Here is a 20,412-nt window from a genome sequence, read left to right on the forward strand (position 1 = left end):
CAGTTTGGGAATCTTTGCAATGGCAGGAACAACCTGCAGCTGAGCACGTAAAAAGCTGTGTTTCATTTAGGAGAGCTCCCAAAGTGGGAAGAGCTTGGGAAGAGCATCTTTTTTTTACCATCTTGCATGGGCATGTGCTTATTATTGGCAGAGGTTGTACAAGTGAGAGAGATAAGAAAAGGAATGTTTACGCCCAGGCTCTCCCAACTTGCCTGAACTGCTCCAGGACGCTCAAGGATGCGTCTTCATTGTTCTGGGTTGAAACCCCCTTCCAGCTACCAGCATTCCCACAAGCTAACAGCAGCAAAAAGGGCAGCTGCCTCCCATATTGGCTCTCTATTTCAGTATCGCCTCTGTTGGAACACAGTGGGGAACACTGGTATTTCAGCATGGCACGGGCACTGCCCCATCATGGAGCAGAATGAGCACAAACAGCTCCTCAGCAATGAAAATTACTCATAAAGGTTGAGTTTTTGGAAGGAAAGTCTGTCACCAGAAACAATTCCCTCTTCTAGCACCCCTCCAGAATTACCTTTGGCTAATATGGTGCCTAAATGTAGAAATTCACCCTTTGAAATGCCCTTCAGCTCATATGTTTTGAAGTGAAATACTTTGTGTAGATAAAGCAGAAACTTAGAGGGATCTTGGAGTGGGGGGAGTGACTAGAAAGATAATAATTCAACTTCAACCTGCTTGAAAAGAAAAGCTAAAAGAGCTGACCTGAAATCTCTTCTGGTTTGGCTGTATCATGGACCATGGAGCTGAGCACAACAATCCCAGCACAGCCCTTCTCCCAGGCTCTTAACTTTGACCTTGACTTCTCAAGGATTGTTTATGGTGTGTATTACTGGGACATTCAGGCACCTCTTGTGGTTTCCCACTGTAAATACCAAGCGAACAAACTCTGATTTATTAATCAATTAATTAGATACAATATATTTATGGCTACCGCAGGCCCACAGTAATTTGTTTTAACAAGATGCTAGGCTGCAGTGAAAAACAAAGGGATGTGGTGTCGCAGTTCTCCTTCCTAAGGAGAATCCTCTTCCTTCGTAAGTAAAGGTGGTAGCATTTATTTAATGGAATGGCTAACGTTTCCTCTGGAATTTGAATTTGTAAATGGCTGGCCCGTTTGTTGTCTCTTTCTTCACCTTCACTTTATGAGTTTTGTCCTGGAAAAAAGAATAAGAAAAACATATTTGCTCCCCTGTAAGAAAAAATAACCCAGCCTCATATCGGTAAGAAAATCCCTGTGTGGGACTGACAAGGCATTAGTGAAAAATGTGTGAGTTAGTGAAAATTAGTGAAAAATGACAAGGAATTAGTGGAAAATTCCAACTTTTTAGCTGTGAATTATATTTCTGCCTGTTCTTTCCACCTTTAGGTTGTCAGGCACAATCTGGTTTGTTCACAAACTGCTGACATGGTAAGACTTGGTCTAGCAGATATAATTTATTAGCCATGGCACAGCTGTAATGCTTCATCTCCTCGCTTTTTCCATACTAAAAGAGGATTACTTACTTTTAGGAGTTATCTGGAAGTGTCAGTATAAAATCAGAGTGAAGAAACACACCACACAAAACTAGACCCAAGTACCTTAACAAAACAGATTCCAAGAACCAGAACTAAATCCCTCACCAAAAGATCTTTACGTGTCTGGATCTTCTGTGCAACAACAAACATGGCCTTTTCTCTTTCAATGCGCTGCTTCAGGAGGTCGTACTGATTCTTCCTTTGCTGGGCTAATTTCTGGAGAAACAAAAATAGAAGCTGTTTTAAGACAGAAAGGAACAAGACACTGTGGTCTATAACTGACCTATTCTGAGGCACTTAGACTTCACAAGCATTTTGTACATTTTAAAATCATAATCATATGAAAGAATGCTGCTTCAATTCTGTGGCTGGATTTCAGAGAACCATTTTTAACATCTTGATTTCGAGGTTTTTCTAGTTAGGACTTAATTCTTTGTTCTTGTTTTAATCTCCTAAATCATAAAGCCTCAAATCTCTTCCAGTTTAGATGCTGTGTAACCCTGTTCAGTATGTGGCTGGAATTTCATTTTTCTCAGTTCTTTTAATTTCAATGTTAAGTGCAAGAGAACATTGAACTCCCCAACAAAAGGCCAGTTTATCCAGAGGAGGGGAAAATAAAAGGAAAGACCAGAGACTAATTCCTGAAATGCTTAAAAATTGCAGAGAGGCTTCTCAAAATGCAACTTGTTTGGTCACGTTTACCTCCCGCGAGTGGATGGCTTTCCCAGCACGAAAATGGTATTACTGCAGGTGTGATCGAAGTAATTAAATTAAGGAGAACAAATCCCAACATGCTTAAAATATGACTCAGACATTTAGAGGAGAAAACTTGTCAGTCTGCGACTTGTCCAACTGCTTTCCTGACAAGCCAAACGGAGAAAGCTGGCAGGAGGAAAGGGACCACAGGGTGTTTGTTATCTGACATCTGATTTGGGAAAAAAAACAGGTTACAAATTTACCAATTGGCAATTTGAAGTGTTGTTTTTAACCTTACACAGACCAAATCAAGCTCATAGGACTGCCCGATATTCTAAATTAATTAAGTGGTATTTACAGTGTTAAAGCTGAGTGTAGCTACTTCTAGGACAGAAATGTTGTGATAATAGAACATCACAAAGTGGATTGCATAAGCAATGCAACCTGAAGAGCCATGAAACACTTTATATTAGGAAAGCTGGGAAGTGAGATTATAACTTAAAGGTTTTTAAGGAGAAAATGAGAGAGAGAAATCCTTCATCTTAAGCCTCAGAATCTCAGGCTCAGAACCTAACTGAAAAATACTGTAAGATCAGAAACCTAACAACAGATACATCTATACTGGAATAAGCTTCTTCACATCCCTATTCAGGGATGAAAGGGTTTTTGGGCAGGTGTGAGGGGATGCTGCAAATAATCACACCTAAACTGCAGCAATCTAATGAAAAGATAGTCCCATAGGTGTATGTTGTGTAACAGATGAGTAATATATCAGTTTTGCCAAGGAAACTGCCTAATCAGATCTATACCATTCTGTTCTAGCCTATGTGTCACAGTTCTTGATTTATAATCCACAGTGGACTGGGATACCAGTAAACAAGTTCTCTATGTCAGTGCAGGAGAAGATTTGACTCTAGGCTCCAGGCACTTGATGATTAAGTGACATCCACCACAGCTTGTGTTACCAACGTAAGTTTTAAGACAACAGAAAAACTTTGTTCCCCTCCACAATGGTCCAACTAATCCTCTTCAGTGCTTATTATACAAAAGATTAAAACATTAGGACAGCTGCAATAGAAATAGTGGCAGTACCTTTAAGTGGAGAGGATCAGTAGCTCCTTTCAGTGTCTCCTTCTGCAGTGTTGCAATGGTTGGTCGGTTGTACACTCTATTTACGAGCTCCGGAAGAGTATCCAGATGAGTTGCAACATCAAACTCCTGAACTGTAAATAACAAGAAATTTAGGAATAAACTCCCATGGACCAGTGCCCAGCAAACCTTCCCAACATGTAGCTCAAGAGCTGTCAGTGATGTAAGTCCTAGCAGCGTAGCTCCTGCAGAACTGAGGTCTTCTCTAGTAATCAAAAGAGATTTCTAGAGCACCAAACTATTATTCCTGGGAAAAATAATATCTTTTTTTAAGGTAATGGCATAAGGAAAGCACCATATTTTAAACAGCCTACAATAAAACAGAACAAGTTTTCTGCTACAACCTATTTAAATCATAGAATCTGAGAATGGCTTGGGGTTGAAGGGACCTTAAAGCTCATCCAGTTCCAGCCCCCTGCCATGGGCAGGGACACCTTCCACTAGAGCAGGTTGCTCCAAGCCCCTGTGTCCAACCTGGCCTTGAACACTGCCAGGGATGGGGCAGCCACAGCTTCTCTGGGAAAAGTCTGTGCCAGCGCCTCAGCACCCTCACAGGGAAGAGCTTCTGCCTAAGAGCCCATCTCAATCTCCCCTCTGGCAGGTTAAAGCCATTCCCCTTGGCCTGTCCCTACAGGCCCTTGTCCAAAGCCCCTCTCCAGGTTTCCTGGAGCCCCTTTAGGCACTGGAGCTGCTCTAAGGTCTCCCCCTTCAGGAGCCTTCTCTTCTCCAGGCTGCCCCAGCCCAGCTCTCTCAGCCTGGCTCCAGAGCAGAGCTGCTCCAGCCCTCGCAGCATCTTACCTTCTTTTTTGGTATCAAAGAAGAACACGTGCTTGTTGGGATTCTTCCCCTCCGCATCCAGCAGATGGAGCTCCGACTTCAGCCGCTCGATTTTCTGCAGGAAGGAAGTTAATTTGTTTTGCCAAACATCCGTGACAAGGTAAATAATGTCTCCCTGTTTGTTTCTCAAGCATCCAAACTCTTCCTTTCTTTTTAATCTTTGAAAATACATCTAGTCTATATTTATATCATATCTCCATAATCTTCCGAGTAGAGGTTAGCAGTAGTTTCTGGTATTACCCAGCTAAATATGTACAAATCAATTTTCACAACAGTAAGTTATTTGTATGACATAGAAAGCAGGAATGATCATCGTGAAATCACTAGCAAAAGTATGCAGGCAAATTCAAAGCTGCCTTTCTTTAATTTTATTATCTGCCTTGATAGTGTTTGGATGACCATCAGAGCACAAAGCATGTCCAGAAGTGGGTTGTATATCTGTTGATTGCCTGCCTACTGTATTCAATTATCTTCTGTAACAATAATTCTCAATTCTTTATAAATATTAGAAGCAAGAGTACATGTTTAGTGTCTGAAATGTACATAAAAATTTGCCATGTTTACCTTTAGGATTTACACACACTGACATTTCCATCCATCATTTCCACTATTACACAAATCAGATTTCACTAAACATAAATACCCTAGCCAAAAACAACAACAAAACCACAATAAACAGAACAATTCTGAGCAAACACTAAAATAAGTGAAGTATTACCTTGGCTTCTGCCACTCTCTTCATCTCCACATATTTAATATCCTGTGTCCTCATCAGTTTGACCTGTTCAGGGGTCACTTCATCCTTTGGCAGCTTTTTTACATGAACTCCATCCTAAAACCAGAAAATACAGCACATACAGAGAGATACGATTCACCTATGGGTCCTAACAATAAAACTAAAAGATCCTTTTTGTCTTTTGCCCTCATGTTCTTTAGAGCTTTCTGTAGGCACCAAACCAGGTCTGCTAATCTATTTATTAATTCATAATTAAAACCAAATCAAAGTAGAGGAAAAACGATGTTACTCACAGCAACTGAGTGTAACCCTGCTTGAAGGCAGTTTAGTTTCTCACCTTCAGCTCAGCACGTATCATTTTGAAGTAGAACTCATCGGGATTCTTGTCCAGAGCCTTCTTTTGAAGCGCTCTGAGGGCATTCTGCTTCTTGTGATAGTCACTAGGAGAGAAAACCAACAAACCCAAACCCACCCATAGATGTTGTTCAGCAGTTTCTCCATGTTCACAGTCCCTGATGAGAAACCGAGTCCTTCAAAGTGATGCTCAGATCTTTGAGACACCAACGAATAACTTTAGCTTTACAGTTTATTCCTTAACCAAGCTGGAAATGAATAGTGTCCAACAATAGGACATGGAAATACAGTCACCGTTCTGCAAAGCTCACTGAGCTGCTCAGAACTCCTGGATCTACAGCATCAGGCATTAATGATGAATATAACGCTTGTAACTTTTGATTAACCAGAAGAACGACTTTGCAGCCTTCACCCTCCACGTTCGCTTTCCCCCGGCTCAGCCACGGGGATATTCGAGTGCGTGTTACCCGACGTGACCGGGAACACCGGCTCTTGCGCGGTCCCCAGCGCTGGCTCCACCCCGGACCCCTCCGCCCGGAGGCAACGCTCCGGTGATGTCCGGACTCCCCCCGCCTCCAACCGCAGCCTCGCCCCGACTCACTTAGCGCGGAGCCTGTAGTCCTTCTTCTTCTCCAGCAGCCCCAGCTTCCTCCGGGAGGCGGGCTAGGAGGGGAAGCACAGAACGGCATCAGCGGCCGCCACGACCGGTAACTCCCGGAGCGGAGCGGCCCGGCCCGGTGCACTGACCTGTGACCGCTCGCGGTGCGGGCGCTGCTTCGATTTAGCCGCTTTCCTGAAGGCGGCCGACATGGCGGCGGGCTCCGATCGCCGGGCTCAGGCCTCGAACCCAGGACCTCGCTACCGGTGTCCCGATGCCTCCCGGTGCTGCCGCCGCGCCGTGAGCGGAAGGGGCGGAGCTTCGGCGTCAGACGTCGCGCGCGAGGCTCGCCGGGCGATGGCGCCGTCTCCATGGCGACAGCGGGGCCGGGCGGCACGAAGCGCTCCCGGTGCCCGGTTAGGCCCCGCCGCCGCGGGGGGGGGGGGGGGTTGGACCGACCCGGCCTTCCCCGGGGGATGGGGGTTCCCCGCCGCCGGTGCACGGCCATGAGGGTCCGGCTGAGCGCGGGGACCCGCAGCCCTTCTCGGGGGGCGCTGGTGTGCGCGGGCCGGGCTCCGCAGCGCAGCCCCGGTGACCGGTGTGGGGAGGCCGGCCGGCCCCCTTCCGTGCTCCACGTGGGGCTTGTACAAGCCCGCAGGGCCGGCGGTGGCGGGGAGAGCTCGGTGGGGTCGGGGACCTAAACCGGGGCGTCCCTACGGGGCAGCAGCTACCGCTCGGGGGTAGAACAACCCGCAGCTACCGGCTCCCCCGGAGCCCCAGCGCTGCCGCTCCTCCATCCCGCGGAACCCCGGTGCCAGCTGCAGCGCAGCCCCCTCCCGGCTCTCGGAGCGCGGGCTTGCGCGGGGCGGGCACCGGACGGCCCGGCCCAGCCCAGCCCGCCGCCCCTCGGCCCCGCCCCGGGCCGGGCGCCGCGCCGCGGGGCTGGGGAGCACAGCGGAGCGAAGCCGTGCTGAGCTGAGCCGCGCCTGCCCATCGCCGGGACCAGCAGCGAGCGGGGACGTCGACCAGGTGGGTCGGGACGGGCAGCACCGTGCAGGGGCAGCGGCGGGAGCCCAGGGCCGGTGGCGGGAGCTGCCGCCCGCTTCGCCCCCAGCAGCCCCGGGCGGGCCGGGGGTTGTGCCGGGGCGCGGGGAGTGGGTTTGTGTGTTTGGAGGGGTCGGTGCCTCCGCTGCGGGTGTCCCCGGCGCTACAGGGGAGCCCCGGGGGACTCCGGGCGGGTTGGCTTGTCGGTAGCCGGGATGCAGCTCACCCGGGGAGCCCCGGTTGGGTTTGTGTGGGAAGCACAGCTCGCACCGCTTTCTGAAAGGGGGAAAAACGAACAATCTTTCGGCCGTGTCTCTTCTCCAGACTGCGGTTGCAAAGCTTAAGCTGTGTTTTATTAAGCAAGCTCTGAAACTTTACCCTACCAATAAACTCGGAAGTAAACTTAAACCAAATGCTCGAACGTAGCACGGGGAAATGTTTAACACATCCTAAATGGTTGCTATGTTTCTAGAGAATCCCAGGGTGGGTACAGGGAAAGACTGCTCCAAGCCTTGCTTTTTGTGTGTGTGTGTTAAACAAAGACTCCACAGTCACGGTTTGGATCTCGCTATTAAAAAGCAGCTCAGCATCAGTTCAAAATGTGTTGGGGTTTTTTAACTAAGCACAGTTTTGTTTCAGATGGTTATGTTTTCTTTCAGGTGATGTTTTCTTTTTTGGTTGCCAGTTTAGTTGGTGTTTTGTACTTGTGGTTGCATTAATCACTTTGACTCTTCCATGAGAATTCACTTTATAGTTACCCTGGGTGAAGCATGTTAGCAGGAATTACTCCCCGCTGACTCACAGCTCAAATGGATGGTGGATGATGGTGGTTACTTATCTTCACGGTGCTGCTTTGATACTGAGGTCTCTGTCCTTTTAGAATTGAATTTAATGCCTTCGCTATCTCCCAGTTTTGAAAATCACAAAGAAGTCTCCCCAAAGTGGAAGACCTCTCACAGGAGCAGAGAGAAGGCGGCCCCAGAGCAGGCCCATCTGGTGGGCGCAGGATCCTGCTGGCAGCCCATGCCACTAGAGAACAGCTCGGGGAGATTTCTTTTAGTTTTCAGACTCCTGTACCAAGCATTAGAAATCTGTGGCTCTTCCAGCCCCTTCGGGTATGGGGTTGTCAGATATTCCCTTTGCTGTTCAGTTTTGAGAAGCGTTTTCTTGGATATGTCCTTAGGGGTCTCTTGTATTTAAATATCTGCCTCTGGCATGAGTAATCTTTTTCTGATGTTCACAACAGTGTTGAAGCTGCCTCATTTCCCTAATTTGCTTTGTCAAAATGTGGTTTGACTTCCTGATAGGCAGGACAGCAGGAAAGGGGAAGTCTGACATTTCTCCTGTCTTATTTTTGTGCCATTTTCCTTCCTTCTCCTAGGATGGAGACCATTTGGTTCTCTTGCTCCTCTTGTTGGCTACTTGTCGTGAGCATTGGTTTAATTCTTTCCCAGCTAGGTCTGTAATTTTGTATACTTTTAAGACTGGTGGCATAGCACAAGAGACAAAAATATAGGCAATATAGTCAATTGTGGGCACTAATTATAGTGGGTGCTCTACAGCAAAAGTATGTTTTGGAATAAGAGCTCCTTAAACCTGTACAGAGGGAGTGGTGCAGGCACACCGAAGGCAGGGTGGTGCTTGGAAATATCCAGAATTCCCTAGCAGGAAGCCCTGTGAATGGTTCCATGGCCTCAGCTGCTGGAGCACCACTGTCTCCCCATGCTGGATGTTTTTGAGGTGCCTTCTGGGGGAAAAGCTGTGTATCTCCCCTGCCTGCAGAACAGCACTGAAGAGCCGAGCAGGGACTGGTGTGCTGAAGATAGGCTGGTTCCTTGGTCTCTGGGAGGACAGTAGGTCCCTGCCATTGCCTCTGCAGGGTTTGCAACCATCTGCAGCGCGTCTGCTGTCAGCTCTGCTTCCTGTTTATGCTGCAGTTGGGTTTAGAGCAGACTGAAACAGCCCATCAGCGGGGTGGCCCTACTATCCAGGATCATCATGGGGAAGAAAGGCAGGAGGCTCTTCCCGGGCCCATGTCATTGTGGTTGCCCTGATGACACACACAGTACCAGCCTTGTGTGGCTATGGGCAGTGTTCACTGGTCAACAGATATTGGAGGGGTATGAGCTCAGTGATTTCTTTGGGGTTTGAACCTCACAGCTTTAAGACAGAGTTGAATCCTTAACTGATGGAGCCAGGGAAAACTCTGCAGGCAGGTTACTGAAATTCCCACTGCACCAACTGTGGAAGCACTTGGTTCTGTTCGGAGCCAGGACTCACTCAACCGCAAGATGCTTTCTCCTGTGTTCCTAATTGTGGCTGAGCTGGTGCTGTTGCGTGGCCTGCTGGTGTTTTTGAAATGCCAGCAGGAAAATGGGATAAACTGGTGATTCCCACCCCATTTCTCTGTAGAAGTACTTCGATGGTAATCACAGCACTGATACACAAGATTTTCATGGTGCCTGCTGGGGTCCTCATCCATGTCTCTGGGATTTCCACTGTCCTTGGCTTGCATGAGGTCATGCTTGAAGAGCCCTGATTGCAGCAGCAGCCTCAGAGAGAGACATGAGCATAAACCTTTTGCCTCTGCTTCACCTTTTGTGTAAGAAATTTTCCATAGGCAAAAAAGGTGTTTATGGAAACCTGGGGACTGACTGGTCTGAATAAAAGCCGAGCTTCTCCACTGAACAAACAGCTTCATCATTTCTTGTAATTGCTCACGTAAGGAAACCATTTCTCCTCTGGTGTTCAGCAGTCAGTGTCCATGGTTGACATCCACAGTTCTTGGATTGCCCATGCCCACCACGGAGCACCGACCTTGGTCTGGGAAGAAGACAGTGCAATGACATTTGCAGTTTTGCTCAGCATTTGACTCCAGACCTCAAGCTGCTACACCTCGTTCCTTAGGGGCCTTTGACTATTTCTGCTGAACGAGATGCAATTTCGATGGCCAAAATGGAAAAATTCAGAGAGAACTTGACAAATGTTTTGCCTGGTGAGGTCATGAAAACAGATGTAAATGTTTTACTCTCCTTAAAAAAAGACAGGTAGAACAATAGACACCAGCTGCATCTAGGAAAGGGAAGAGACCAATTGTTAGGGGACAGAGAAACGTTACCAGTACTATGTAATCTTCAGATTGCTGCCAAGAATCTAGGATAACTGTTAAAGGATGGGACATTTGAGTATGAGGGCTGAGATTTTGCAAGCAAAGGGGTTCAGCTGCACGTGCTGTGGTGGTTTCGGTGGGACTTGGGCCAACCTTAACGGCTTTGGCTGCTCCCTGGGAAGCAGCTGCCGTGAAGCCGCTGCAGCGTTCCCCGTTGTGTCATTCCATGGAGAGGAGGTGGTGTTTCCCATGAAGGCTCATCTGTACTTGTAGACTTTGTCCATTAAGTGGTGGCTCTTTGGCTGCAGTTGGAAAGAAAACTGCTCCGTTGTGCAGAGATGTAGCTGCTGAGAAAAGTCCTGGGTCTTTGTTTCTTCTCTTCCTTCCGCTTTGCGCTGGTTTTGCCAGGTGTAAAATACAATTGTCAGCAGTTTACAGGGAGGGGGAGTGTCAGTTTTCCTGTTGAAGAAAATACCAAGGGGCTGGTTGTGAAAGGAAAGGGGAAATTGAAGAATGCCACATGGCTTCCACCTTCCTGTATTTCATCCTAGCAGAATCGCCTCTGCTCAGTGACTCACTTCGTGTCTGTTCATATTTGCTAAATGGAGAGGGGTTTTAACAAATGATTCTGCTCTGGCTCAACAGGAGCCCACTGAGAGGATAATATTACTCTGGGAGCAATTGGCAAGACATGTATATTAGAGCTACGTTAATAGTTAATCAAGAATTATTTAGAAATGTTTTAACATAAAATCCAAATAGCAATGGAATAAAAACCCTACAATTTATGTTCTTGTTCTTAGTGCAGTCTTGCTTTGGCTTCACTTGGCCTGTTGTCATCTGTTAACATTAACTCGCGTCATTTTTTGTTTGCCTCTGATTACTGTAGATTGTCCTAGGCTTGCAAGTTGCAGAGTGATTTTATGCAAAGTATTTTGAACGTCTCAAATAAGAAAATACTAATTCTTAAATCAGCACCGGGGATGAATATTAACTCTAGACCCTTCTGATTGGTGTCAGCGCTGCATGGAAGTTTGTTGGGGTTTATGTCCAACCTGCCCAGTGCCTGTTCTGCTCAGGAATATAAATTATCTTCCAGCACCAAATACAAGACTGATGCCAAGGACATAATCTTAACTGCTTCCTAACTTAGTTGTGAACTAAGCCTGAGCTGGAAGCCAGAGGAATGTGCTGTATCTAACCTGGAACCTTTAGCAGCCTCCAATGTCATAAATCCAGGGAGAGGAGAAGCCAATGCAGGTGACTGGACAGCTGGAGCTGTTTTCTCTACACACGAGGGGGAAAGGGACCTCTGAATAGCTCAAGGAAGTGCTCAGTGTGGTTGGAACGGCCGCAGATCTGCTTCCCTAGTGCTTCCTTCAGCACATGTTACACTTGACCCTGCCAGCACTAAACGCCAATAGGAGTCAAGTCATTGTCCCCAGCGGCAGATTAGACTGTGTGGCCATTGTTGGGAGTCCAAGATTTCCCTCTCTTACTCTGTTTAAATGACTGCTTGGATGTGTGGCCAAAGTAAACATGAGCTAATAAAAAAATGTAGAGATAACAGATAGAGACTAGCTATTGTGGACTAAACAGGCATGCTGTGGCACAGAGATGTGTGAGTTTTGCTTGCAGCTTTTCTGCTTCAGTTTTGAAGCTCAGTTACCTGGAAAGGCAGTGATACACATCAAGTATAACTTCCTTTCTATTGTGCTAGGGGAACTCTATTTATGTGTAGCTTTTGAATTAGAAAGCCTCTCTTAGGCTGCTGAGGGTCTAGTGCCTGCCTTGCAAGGTGTAGTGTGCAGATCACATACTAGAACTGCCTCATGTGAGAGCTGGAAGTGCTGTGACAGTCCATGCAGCTTCGGAATACCTTCCTGCATTTCCCCACAGTCTATTTCCTTATTGGCAATAAATGCATTTTCAGTTGACTTTTTGCTTTTCCGCTTACTCAGCACACAGCTGTGAAGCCCATTGCTGTAAGATAACATTGAGACCAGTAGTCTGCAGGGGTTTGTGAAGAGGTGAGGTATCTTGATGGCTATCAGGAGTGCCTAAACTTATGGTAAAGGAAAGAACGAGATTGGGAGAGGATCAAAAATCTTTCTGTGTGAAGCCTCTGTAGGGTAATAGAGGTTGGATTGTTCCTGTATTCCTGTGATGTAGTGGTGTTGAATGCTTTGTTATGTTATAAAAGGTGCTGAAGTGAATAGCTGGAGAGCTTTTATTTAGGTATATGGCTACTTTAAGTCCTTGTGTGTTGCTAGCATACATAACCACTGTGTGTCTGAAGATGGCTGACCTGCTGAAGTCCTTCTGTAGTGGCTTTCTTAGCTCTCCTCTTCCCTTTGGCTCTGATGGGATAGTGTGGTCTTGCACTCCATATTCCAGCCTCTTCTTCAGTGGAACAGCAAGCGGTGATCAAAAGGTTATAGAGAAACTGAGGGCTGAGAGTGTGATACGACATTAAAGGATTAAAGGCTGCTGGGCAATAATTACCATAAACGATGCAGACAAGTCCAGATCTAGGAACGGTTTTCCCTCTTTCATCCCAAGCCAGTCATGGCTCATGCTGACAGCACACCTGGAAATGAGGTAACTGAATACTCTGCCCACACTGTTCAGATTTGCTGGGGCTTGGGCACAGACATAGCATGTGTTTTCTCTGCACCTGGGCAACCTTTGTTCTCCTGTAGCCAGGAAGTCTTACAGATGAAGTGAGACAAGACACGGTGCTTCTCTTCCTTCCCTGGGAAGGACGCTCCGAAGCCACCTGAGGTGTGACTTTCCCAAGAAATACCCTTTCCAGGTGTGGAGATATTCCTGCTGTTGAAGTATGAGGCAGAAATACTTCCAGCGCTGCCTGAACATGTTATTTAGGTCAATTGCAAGGAAGATGGCAACATGAATCAGAAAAGGAGTTGGAAGAGGAGGAAAGTCATTAGACAGCACCTTGACATCCCCTGCCAATGCAGGATTGTTCTGTGCCAGCACAGAAGCGCAGTGAGGGATCACATTCATTGTCTTCTGTGATCTGTACACTCCTGTAACTATGAGTAGTTGGACTGGAAATGAAAGAGAATGCTGCAAACAAAAGCCTTGTCTTTACAATTCTGCATCAGTGTACTTATTCCATGGTGTGTTAACTGATCTCTCGGAAACAGAGAGATGGAACAAGGTCTCCTTATCCCTCTGGAAAATAAGATACATCAGAGTAATTGCTCTAACTGTCCATTTTGGGTGAATGAGTCTCCAGAAGATGCTTCTGTGGAGGCACAGTCATCACGTTTTCCAGTGGAGCACTGACCAAAGTGAGTGTCCACCAGCACGATGTGCCCCGTGCGCTGTGGCAGCGCCGCTGAGCTCTGGTGGTACACGGGGAGTGAAGCAAAGCCAACAGCCTGGGTGCACTGGGCTGGGTGTTGGGCTGAAGGGATGTCAATGGTGGGAAACCTTCTAAATACGTCCCATTGGGCAGGGCTTTGCCAAACACTCCATTTCCCTTCCCAGAGGAAGCAGCCTGAATTTACCCATTGCTCTAGAGAGACCTGTAGGCTAAACCAAATTATTCTTACGCAGTAGAAAACATCGGGACCAACCTTAACTGATGCAGCAATTTGCCAGCTTTTAGCCTCAAGGTCCCTAGTCCCTCAGGGCTTTCCAGTGTAAGGACTTGGGTCGGTTTCCCAGAAAGATTCTCTTGGATATGTGCTGTTGGCAATACTCTGCCTCATTACTGCCCTTTTATTTTTCCAAGAGCCAGCTCTCGTTAGCTTCGTTCTCACAGTATTGTTTTCTTTCTAGAAGAAGCTTTTGCTGGCTCTCCTAAACCATCACATGGGAATTGCTTACTAGCTTAGGTTTATTTTTTCTTGTTTTGACCCAAAGCTGCGCTTCGCTCCCCTCTGTAACACTGCCAACATCATTTCCAGTCTCTTTTAAGCATATGTTTTGCAATAATATCTAAACTCTTGGCTCCAAAGAGCTGCCTTACAGAGAGATTAGTATCTTTTAATGAAGGAACTGAGAAGCAAAGAGTGAGAACAAAAGCAGTATCTCCAGAGCCTGTAAATCCAGCCTGACCTTTCCCAAAGGCCTCAGCCTAGACTTCAGCGCTTAGCTAGCAGGTAGCAGAACTCAGCGTGGACTTTAGTTTGCATAGTCCTCTGCCCAGTCACTGTTTGCTGGAAATGTGCTCTGCACGTTGTTGCCATCTGGGCTTGACTGTACTATTCTTATAATCTCCAGGGAGCCTTCTCTAGCAGAGCTCATCTCTGATGGAAGTCCTCTTTGGCTGACCTTGCAGTGAGGCTAGTATTAGAGATTTGGCAGCAGCATTCTTCAGAGGAAGAAAAATGGCTTGGGAAATGTTTTGTCCTGGCTGGGAAAGAAGGTATGCCACTTGGCAGCTGTGTTCTCCAGGTATCCAGCTGGGTATGTGGTATTAAACGAGAGAGTGAAGAGGTCAATACTAACATTTTCAAAACTTCAAGAGAAAAAAGCTACAGGAACACAAACGCCTTCAGAAAAACAACTGAAAATTTGCCTTTGCTTTAGGTGGGAGAACTAGATGTAGAGGTGGGAAGGAAGTTGTACAAGGCCATGCAGGAAATTAGCAGCAGTGGTGTGAGTACACCCCATATCTTCTGATATTCATAGAATCATCATAGAAAGGTTTGTGTTGGAAAGGACCTTAAAGCTCCTCCAGTTCCAACCCCCTGCCACGGGCAGGGACACCTTCCACTAGAGCAGGTTGCTCCAAGCCCCTGTGTCCAACCTGGCCTTGAACACTGCCAGGGATGGGGCAGCCACAGCTTCTCTGGGCAACCTGTCAAAACCTGTTAAAAAGCTCCTCCTTGGTTTACATCGGTGCATGTCTGGGAGGCTGTGCCTGACCTGCAGAATTAAAGATTGATGGTTAGAGAACTGGCATCTTTGGAGGTGAAATGTCTCTCAATTTGGGTTGCAGGTGAGTTGAGTTCCGGTTGCTCCATGTGTTTTTATGAGTTTGCTGCTGCTTAGGGCATATGAATATGTATGAGTGCACAGATTTCAGCATCTCCCTCGGACTAAATAGCACCGGGGTTAAATGTATTTGCTTTGGTTGAGTCTTCAGCTATGAAGTTTTGTGGTTGATCAGTAAAACTGATGCTCTGGTGAATGTTAAACAGGACACTTAAATCTGTGTCCTCACTGATTCTTCCTTTGTACTGCAGTAGCATCATAGATCTGGTTGCAAATTTCAATTGTGCAAAAATAGCTTTGGGGCAGTTTCTGCTTGAGAATGCTTGTTGTTGTCCTTGTAAATATAAAACCTGATGCACCAGACTAAAATAATACAATCAGAAGGGATTTTCTAGAAATGTTTTCTTACCCCTCTGAATAAACATTTGACTATAAATTTGACTTAAAATTTATAGTCAAATGTCTTCTGCCGCAGAGGCAGAACGAGGGCTCCAAATGGTGTGAGTAACTGCTCCTGGCAGCACTATTTACCAAAGTAGTAGCTAAGTTGGATCTTGTATGTTCTGACCTGCCCGAGTCATCCGTTTGCACCAGCTGCTGCAGCGTCCTGGAGAATTTCCTGCATTGCTTTTTAAAGATTTATATATGCAGGGACAAAAAAAATAGATCAGAAGACCCACATGCACCATGAAGATCCTTTCCTGGTGTTACGTGCTGTGTAGCCACGTTTTCCTCCGAGTTCTTTCCAGCTGGCCTCATCTCTCCATGCTGTTCCAAGGTTTTTACCTTTATTTGCATGAGTGAGCCTGGGGTTGTGGTGTTCTGGTTTGCTCATCCTTTGGCAGGGCAGGCAGGTGAGATGTGCTGAACCCGGAGCTGAGAGTCTGAGCTGCTTACAGAAGGAGGTGAAGGCTGGATGTGGGGTCCCAACAGGATGCAGCATCTTCATCTGAATCTAAATGAACGGTCTGCTCTTCAGAGGAACTGAGCTGACTTTGCCTGAAATCAAAGGAATGGATATAGGTGCTCAGCATCCCTGGAATTGAGAAGCCAAGATACAGGCTGCCAAATACAAAACCAAGGCAAGAACCCCAAACCTCCTCCAACCTCTGTTCTGAGGCTGTAACTGCTCTGGCTCAGCTCCACAGCCTTTCAGGTGTGGAAGGGTACATCCCAGCGTGAGTCCTGTGAGCTGTGGTGTCCCCTGGGGAGCAGGATGGCTGTATTACTGCTTGCACTGTGTGCTCACAGATCTCTGTTCGCTTCTAAATCACACTGCTCTGGGCTCCTGACACTGCTATGATGGATTGCTGACCACTGAACCTGTGGCACCCATTTGTCTTCTGCTCCCTCCTGCCTGTCCCAGTCCATCCTCAGTGGAAAGTCTCACTCTTTCCTCAGCCTTTTGCACTGGGAACTGGTTGGAGCTACCTTGAGGCTACTTTTGATACAAACTCCCAGGAGATTTCCTGTGATGATCCCAGAGGCTCCTCTCCAGGTCTGTCCTGGGTCTGCTTTGTCCCTTTGTTTCCCAGGCAGGAGGGACTCCTGCCTTTTGCAGCCCTGGGCTCCGCTGGCCAGCCCTCGTTTCAGCCCCACTCTTGAGAAATCCTAGTGGAGAGTTAGAACCTGGCAGATGGAGACTGTTACCTCATTCCACAAAAATGCTTTGTTATTGAGAAAATGGAAACTGTCTGAGGTTTGGGAGCTGAATAGAGTCATTGGTGTCTGTTTTAACCGCAGTTTGGTGGTGACTGCTGAAAGTTCCCCTCGCCGAGCATTCCCTTTTCCTACACCCATAATCTTCAAGTCATCAGAGAGCTGCAATGATTTAACTCATTAGCTGAGCAAATGCGGAATACTGTTGCATACTCTGCAGAAACTCTGCTAAAACCTCAGCATCTTCCAGCAAAAAATGGCTAGCCATAAATAACCCTTTGCAAACTGTTGGCCAGAAAAGTGATCCCTGTGGATACTAAGCCAAATCTAACCCTTTTTTTCTGTTACAATCTCAGCTGTGCCTCTTGCTTATTTGATTTTTCAAAAGCCGTGTTAAGGTTATGCAGGAACTTCTTGGAGAGAGAAGGCATACACAGAGGCTTGTTATGTTTTGTCGTTCTTTAACACAGGTATGTGAATCGCAGGTATGAAGAGAAATTTCATCAGTGATTTTATAATGCAGATTTCAGCACTGGGCATTTGGGTGCAGAGGAGAGAGAATAAACTATGTGCAAGCTGCTTTTCATATTGCTGTGAATAATGACTTGAGTCAGCCCAGAGGAGCATTAACTGAAATCCAAGACTTGTTTTAGTTAAGATATTTGTATGCATTTGTGAAACTGTGGCATCTGATCCCTCCCGCTGAGAACATTGCATAAGCATTATTCACCAAGCCCCCTAATAGAGCTCAAAGCAGCAGGGTTAGCTTTTTGGAAATAAAATGAACACTTTAGTTATGTATTTTTAAACTAATTAATCGTGGCAGCCCAAATGAATGCCTTCCAGCTGCTACAGATGGTTTTTACATGCCTAAATACTTTGGTGCATAGAAAACCCTAGAATACTGGAAGCACGAGATATTAAATATTGAATTATTACGCTGGAATGTAAATATGACCTTGATATTTTAAATTTGTTTACCCAGATTTCAAGCGTTCACTTAGAAATTCATCGATTAATACGGTTCCAATCTCGTTATCTGGGAAGAAAAGTGACTACTCAGCATCTTCTCTGAATTGCTTTAAATATCAGAGTGGGTTTCAGCACCAGGAATTTGCTTATCTGGAGAAATAATCCCAGTTGTTTCAGGCAGAACCCGGGATCAGGATTTCAGCTGTAATGAACTGTTTCCGTTCGAGGTCCCTGCTTTCTGTGGGTTTACAGTGTAACCATAAAAATCCTTTCCAGGCTGAGCTCTGCCTCCTGAGGGCTTTGGGAGGTTTTATTTCATAGAAAATGCAAAAAACCATTGTAAAAACAAGTAGCAGTTGATTTTTCAGACTGTATCTCAGCACTTTAGAGCCCATTCTGGACACGTGGTGTTCCTGTAAGCGTAAAACAACCTTACTGAATGATCCAAGCCCACAGGATTTCCCTCACGTGAGTGTATCAGAGGTTAGGTGATTGCTGTTGCAGGTCAGATCTGTGTGGCTGCTGATCATGCCATTTTCCACTAAACCAGCGTGTATCCTCACTCCGTACTGCTGGTGAAAAAGGTCTTTTTTTTAAGGCTCTTCAAATGAAACAAATGAAATTGAATAAACAATATTAAATGTCTGTCTGAAAGGCCTAATTTCAGCACGGTTGAAGACCAGAATTCCTCCCTGAGGTCCACATCTGATGGCAGTATTCCCAGGTATTGCTTAAGATGGGAAGATGGTGAAGAAAGAACAGCAACAAAAAAAAATGAGGATCACGAAATGTTTCTGAGTGGAAGGACTGCTTTTGTCAGCATCGTGATCCCACACACTAGCCTAAACTGCTGACTCTTGCCAGGCTTTTGACCTCACCTTGGAATTCTGCTACTCTCATTTGAGGAAAACATGGCTTTTTCTATTCTTCAGGACTAACACGCTTTGAACTGGTGTGTAACTCCTGGTGCTGCACTACTCCGGTGCCTTCTTCCAACCCAGAGCACTCACTTTGAAAGCCTAAAGTTTAAATAGCAGGAGCAACTAGCAAAGACATGGTGTTACTTGGTTGAAAGATCTGGAGTCTGGATTAACTGTACTTGATAACTGGGCAGTACTGTGTCTGTTTGTCATAGAACAGTTTGGGTTGGAAGGGACCTTAAACCTCATGCCCTTCTCCTCCTTCTCTTCCTTCCTTTTTTCCCTGCCTGTGACAGAGTTCAGTTTGTGGAATCTATTTGGACATGAGTCTATAAAATGCATTAGTGGGTGTCACGGTTTCCAGGCTGACAGGGGTATGTGCTGCATCTCAGAAGAAGAAAGATGGACAGGGACTTGGATCTTGATTCCATTTTTAGTTCTACCAGGCTTGCCTTGTGCCAAAACCCACCGAGGTGCAAATCCCACGAGGGAGATAAAATAACTGCCTGCCCTGCAGGTATTACAAGGGTAAATAATGTTTTTGCTGGTGACAGCCGTTAGGAAACTGAGGAAGCAACAATCCTATGAGAGTTACGGGATGTTGGATCTGTGGAAACTGAGTGCCCTTTCATTTATGGTCTTGCACTGGATCATCGTATTCGTGTTATTTGCAGCAGGGAGTCAAGGAGCTAAACTGCTTTCCAAGTAAAGAAACTAATCTTTAGTTTGTGTCCTTAAATGTGGATTAGTTATTCTCATCTGCATTTGGAAATATCCAAAGAGAAAAGTCAGCATTTAAATTTTAAGGCATTTCAGTGGCTACCTTTAACTCAGTGAACACTTCATACCAAGAAAATTGCTGCCATACCCAACTTGGAGTAGTCTGGAATATGTAGAGTAATAGCAGTACTTACTAAAGAGTCATTAATAGCAAGAAGTACGCAGTGTTGCATGTAACTCAGCCAAGAGAAGTTTTATTTCTAGTATTTCTCAACCCTGTGCAAACATCATGAACTCACAGGAAGATTAAATCTGACCCATTGTGCTTGTGTAGAGTCTTGGATATGTTGCTTTTGGAGAGCCTGAAGAGCTGTGTGTGGAAAATCACAAATGCACTTTAGGTTGGTGAAGGTGTTAGACCCTATGCACAGACTATGTATGTGTGTGTATATATATGTGTATATGCAGAGTCTTTGTACTCTGTGGCTCAACTAAGGAATGATGAAATAAGTGCTTTCAGATCCTTGAGAGCTTTGAGTTTTAATTTTAGAAGATGTAGAGCAGAACTTTGAATAAGAGTGGAAGAGGGAAATCCAGAGATTTTGAGTAACTGGGTCCCAAGTAGATCAAGCTGTTCGAATAACACTGACCCTTTCCAGTGGAAAGCAAGGAGTTCTGCTGCGCACCTCATTCACACCTGACTTGGTAAGTCAGCCTTAAATTGATGTTCATTCGCCTTTCACTTTATGTTATGAGTTTTGCTTGTTCTCTATTTTATTTTCTTTCCTTTTCTGTCATCATGACATTGTGAAATGGAAAGGATTTGGAAGTGAACTGTATCTACACAAAATCAGAATCGCAATTCTTATGCCTCTTCTGAAAAGTTAGAGTAACTTGAATATAAGTGTCCGATTTCCAGTCACAAGTAGTGACATTTAAACCTCTGTAGGAAATGCAATCCCTGTACTGATGTCACCCTCTGGTTTATGATGCGACTGCTTTTGTTTCTGGGCAAGCACTTGAGGGTTTCGCTGGCGAAGTGATGATTTACTAGTGAGAGTCTCTTGCTGGTGGCACCTGCTCTGACTGTCTGTGCTGTGAGTCACTGGGAGAG

At 46.0% G+C, this 20,412-nt stretch overlaps 2 protein-coding genes across 3 annotated transcripts in view; one reads left to right on the plus strand and one right to left on the minus strand.

Annotated features, from left to right (window-relative positions):
- Positions 1 to 887: 887 nt before the first annotated feature.
- On the minus strand, positions 888 to 6,239 carry UTP11 (UTP11 small subunit processome component). Its single transcript, XM_030505062.1, has 8 exons — positions 6,053 to 6,239; positions 5,907 to 5,968; positions 5,289 to 5,391; positions 4,934 to 5,047; positions 4,177 to 4,270; positions 3,322 to 3,452; positions 1,639 to 1,749; positions 888 to 1,172 (listed from the first exon to the last, which is right to left on the minus strand). Exons 1-8 carry the CDS (start codon positions 6,113 to 6,115, stop codon positions 1,089 to 1,091), a joined length of 762 nt encoding a protein of 253 aa, XP_030360922.1. The 5' UTR covers positions 6,116 to 6,239; the 3' UTR covers positions 888 to 1,088.
- The window catches only part of FHL3 (four and a half LIM domains 3), a 30,048-nt gene continuing 15,875 nt past the window's right edge, over positions 6,240 to 20,412 (plus strand). Inside the window, exon 1 of one of the 2 annotated variants that reach the window (XM_030505063.1) lies at positions 6,240 to 6,932. The gene's annotated coding sequence lies outside the window, so the exon portion shown is untranslated. The remainder of the gene's footprint in view (positions 6,933 to 20,412) is intronic. The other variant, XM_030505064.1, reaches the window with a different exon arrangement.

Source organism: Strigops habroptila, chromosome 12, assembly GCF_004027225.2.
Source record: "Strigops habroptila isolate Jane chromosome 12, bStrHab1.2.pri, whole genome shotgun sequence".
Classification (NCBI taxonomy): Eukaryota; Metazoa; Chordata; class Aves; order Psittaciformes; family Psittacidae; genus Strigops; species Strigops habroptila.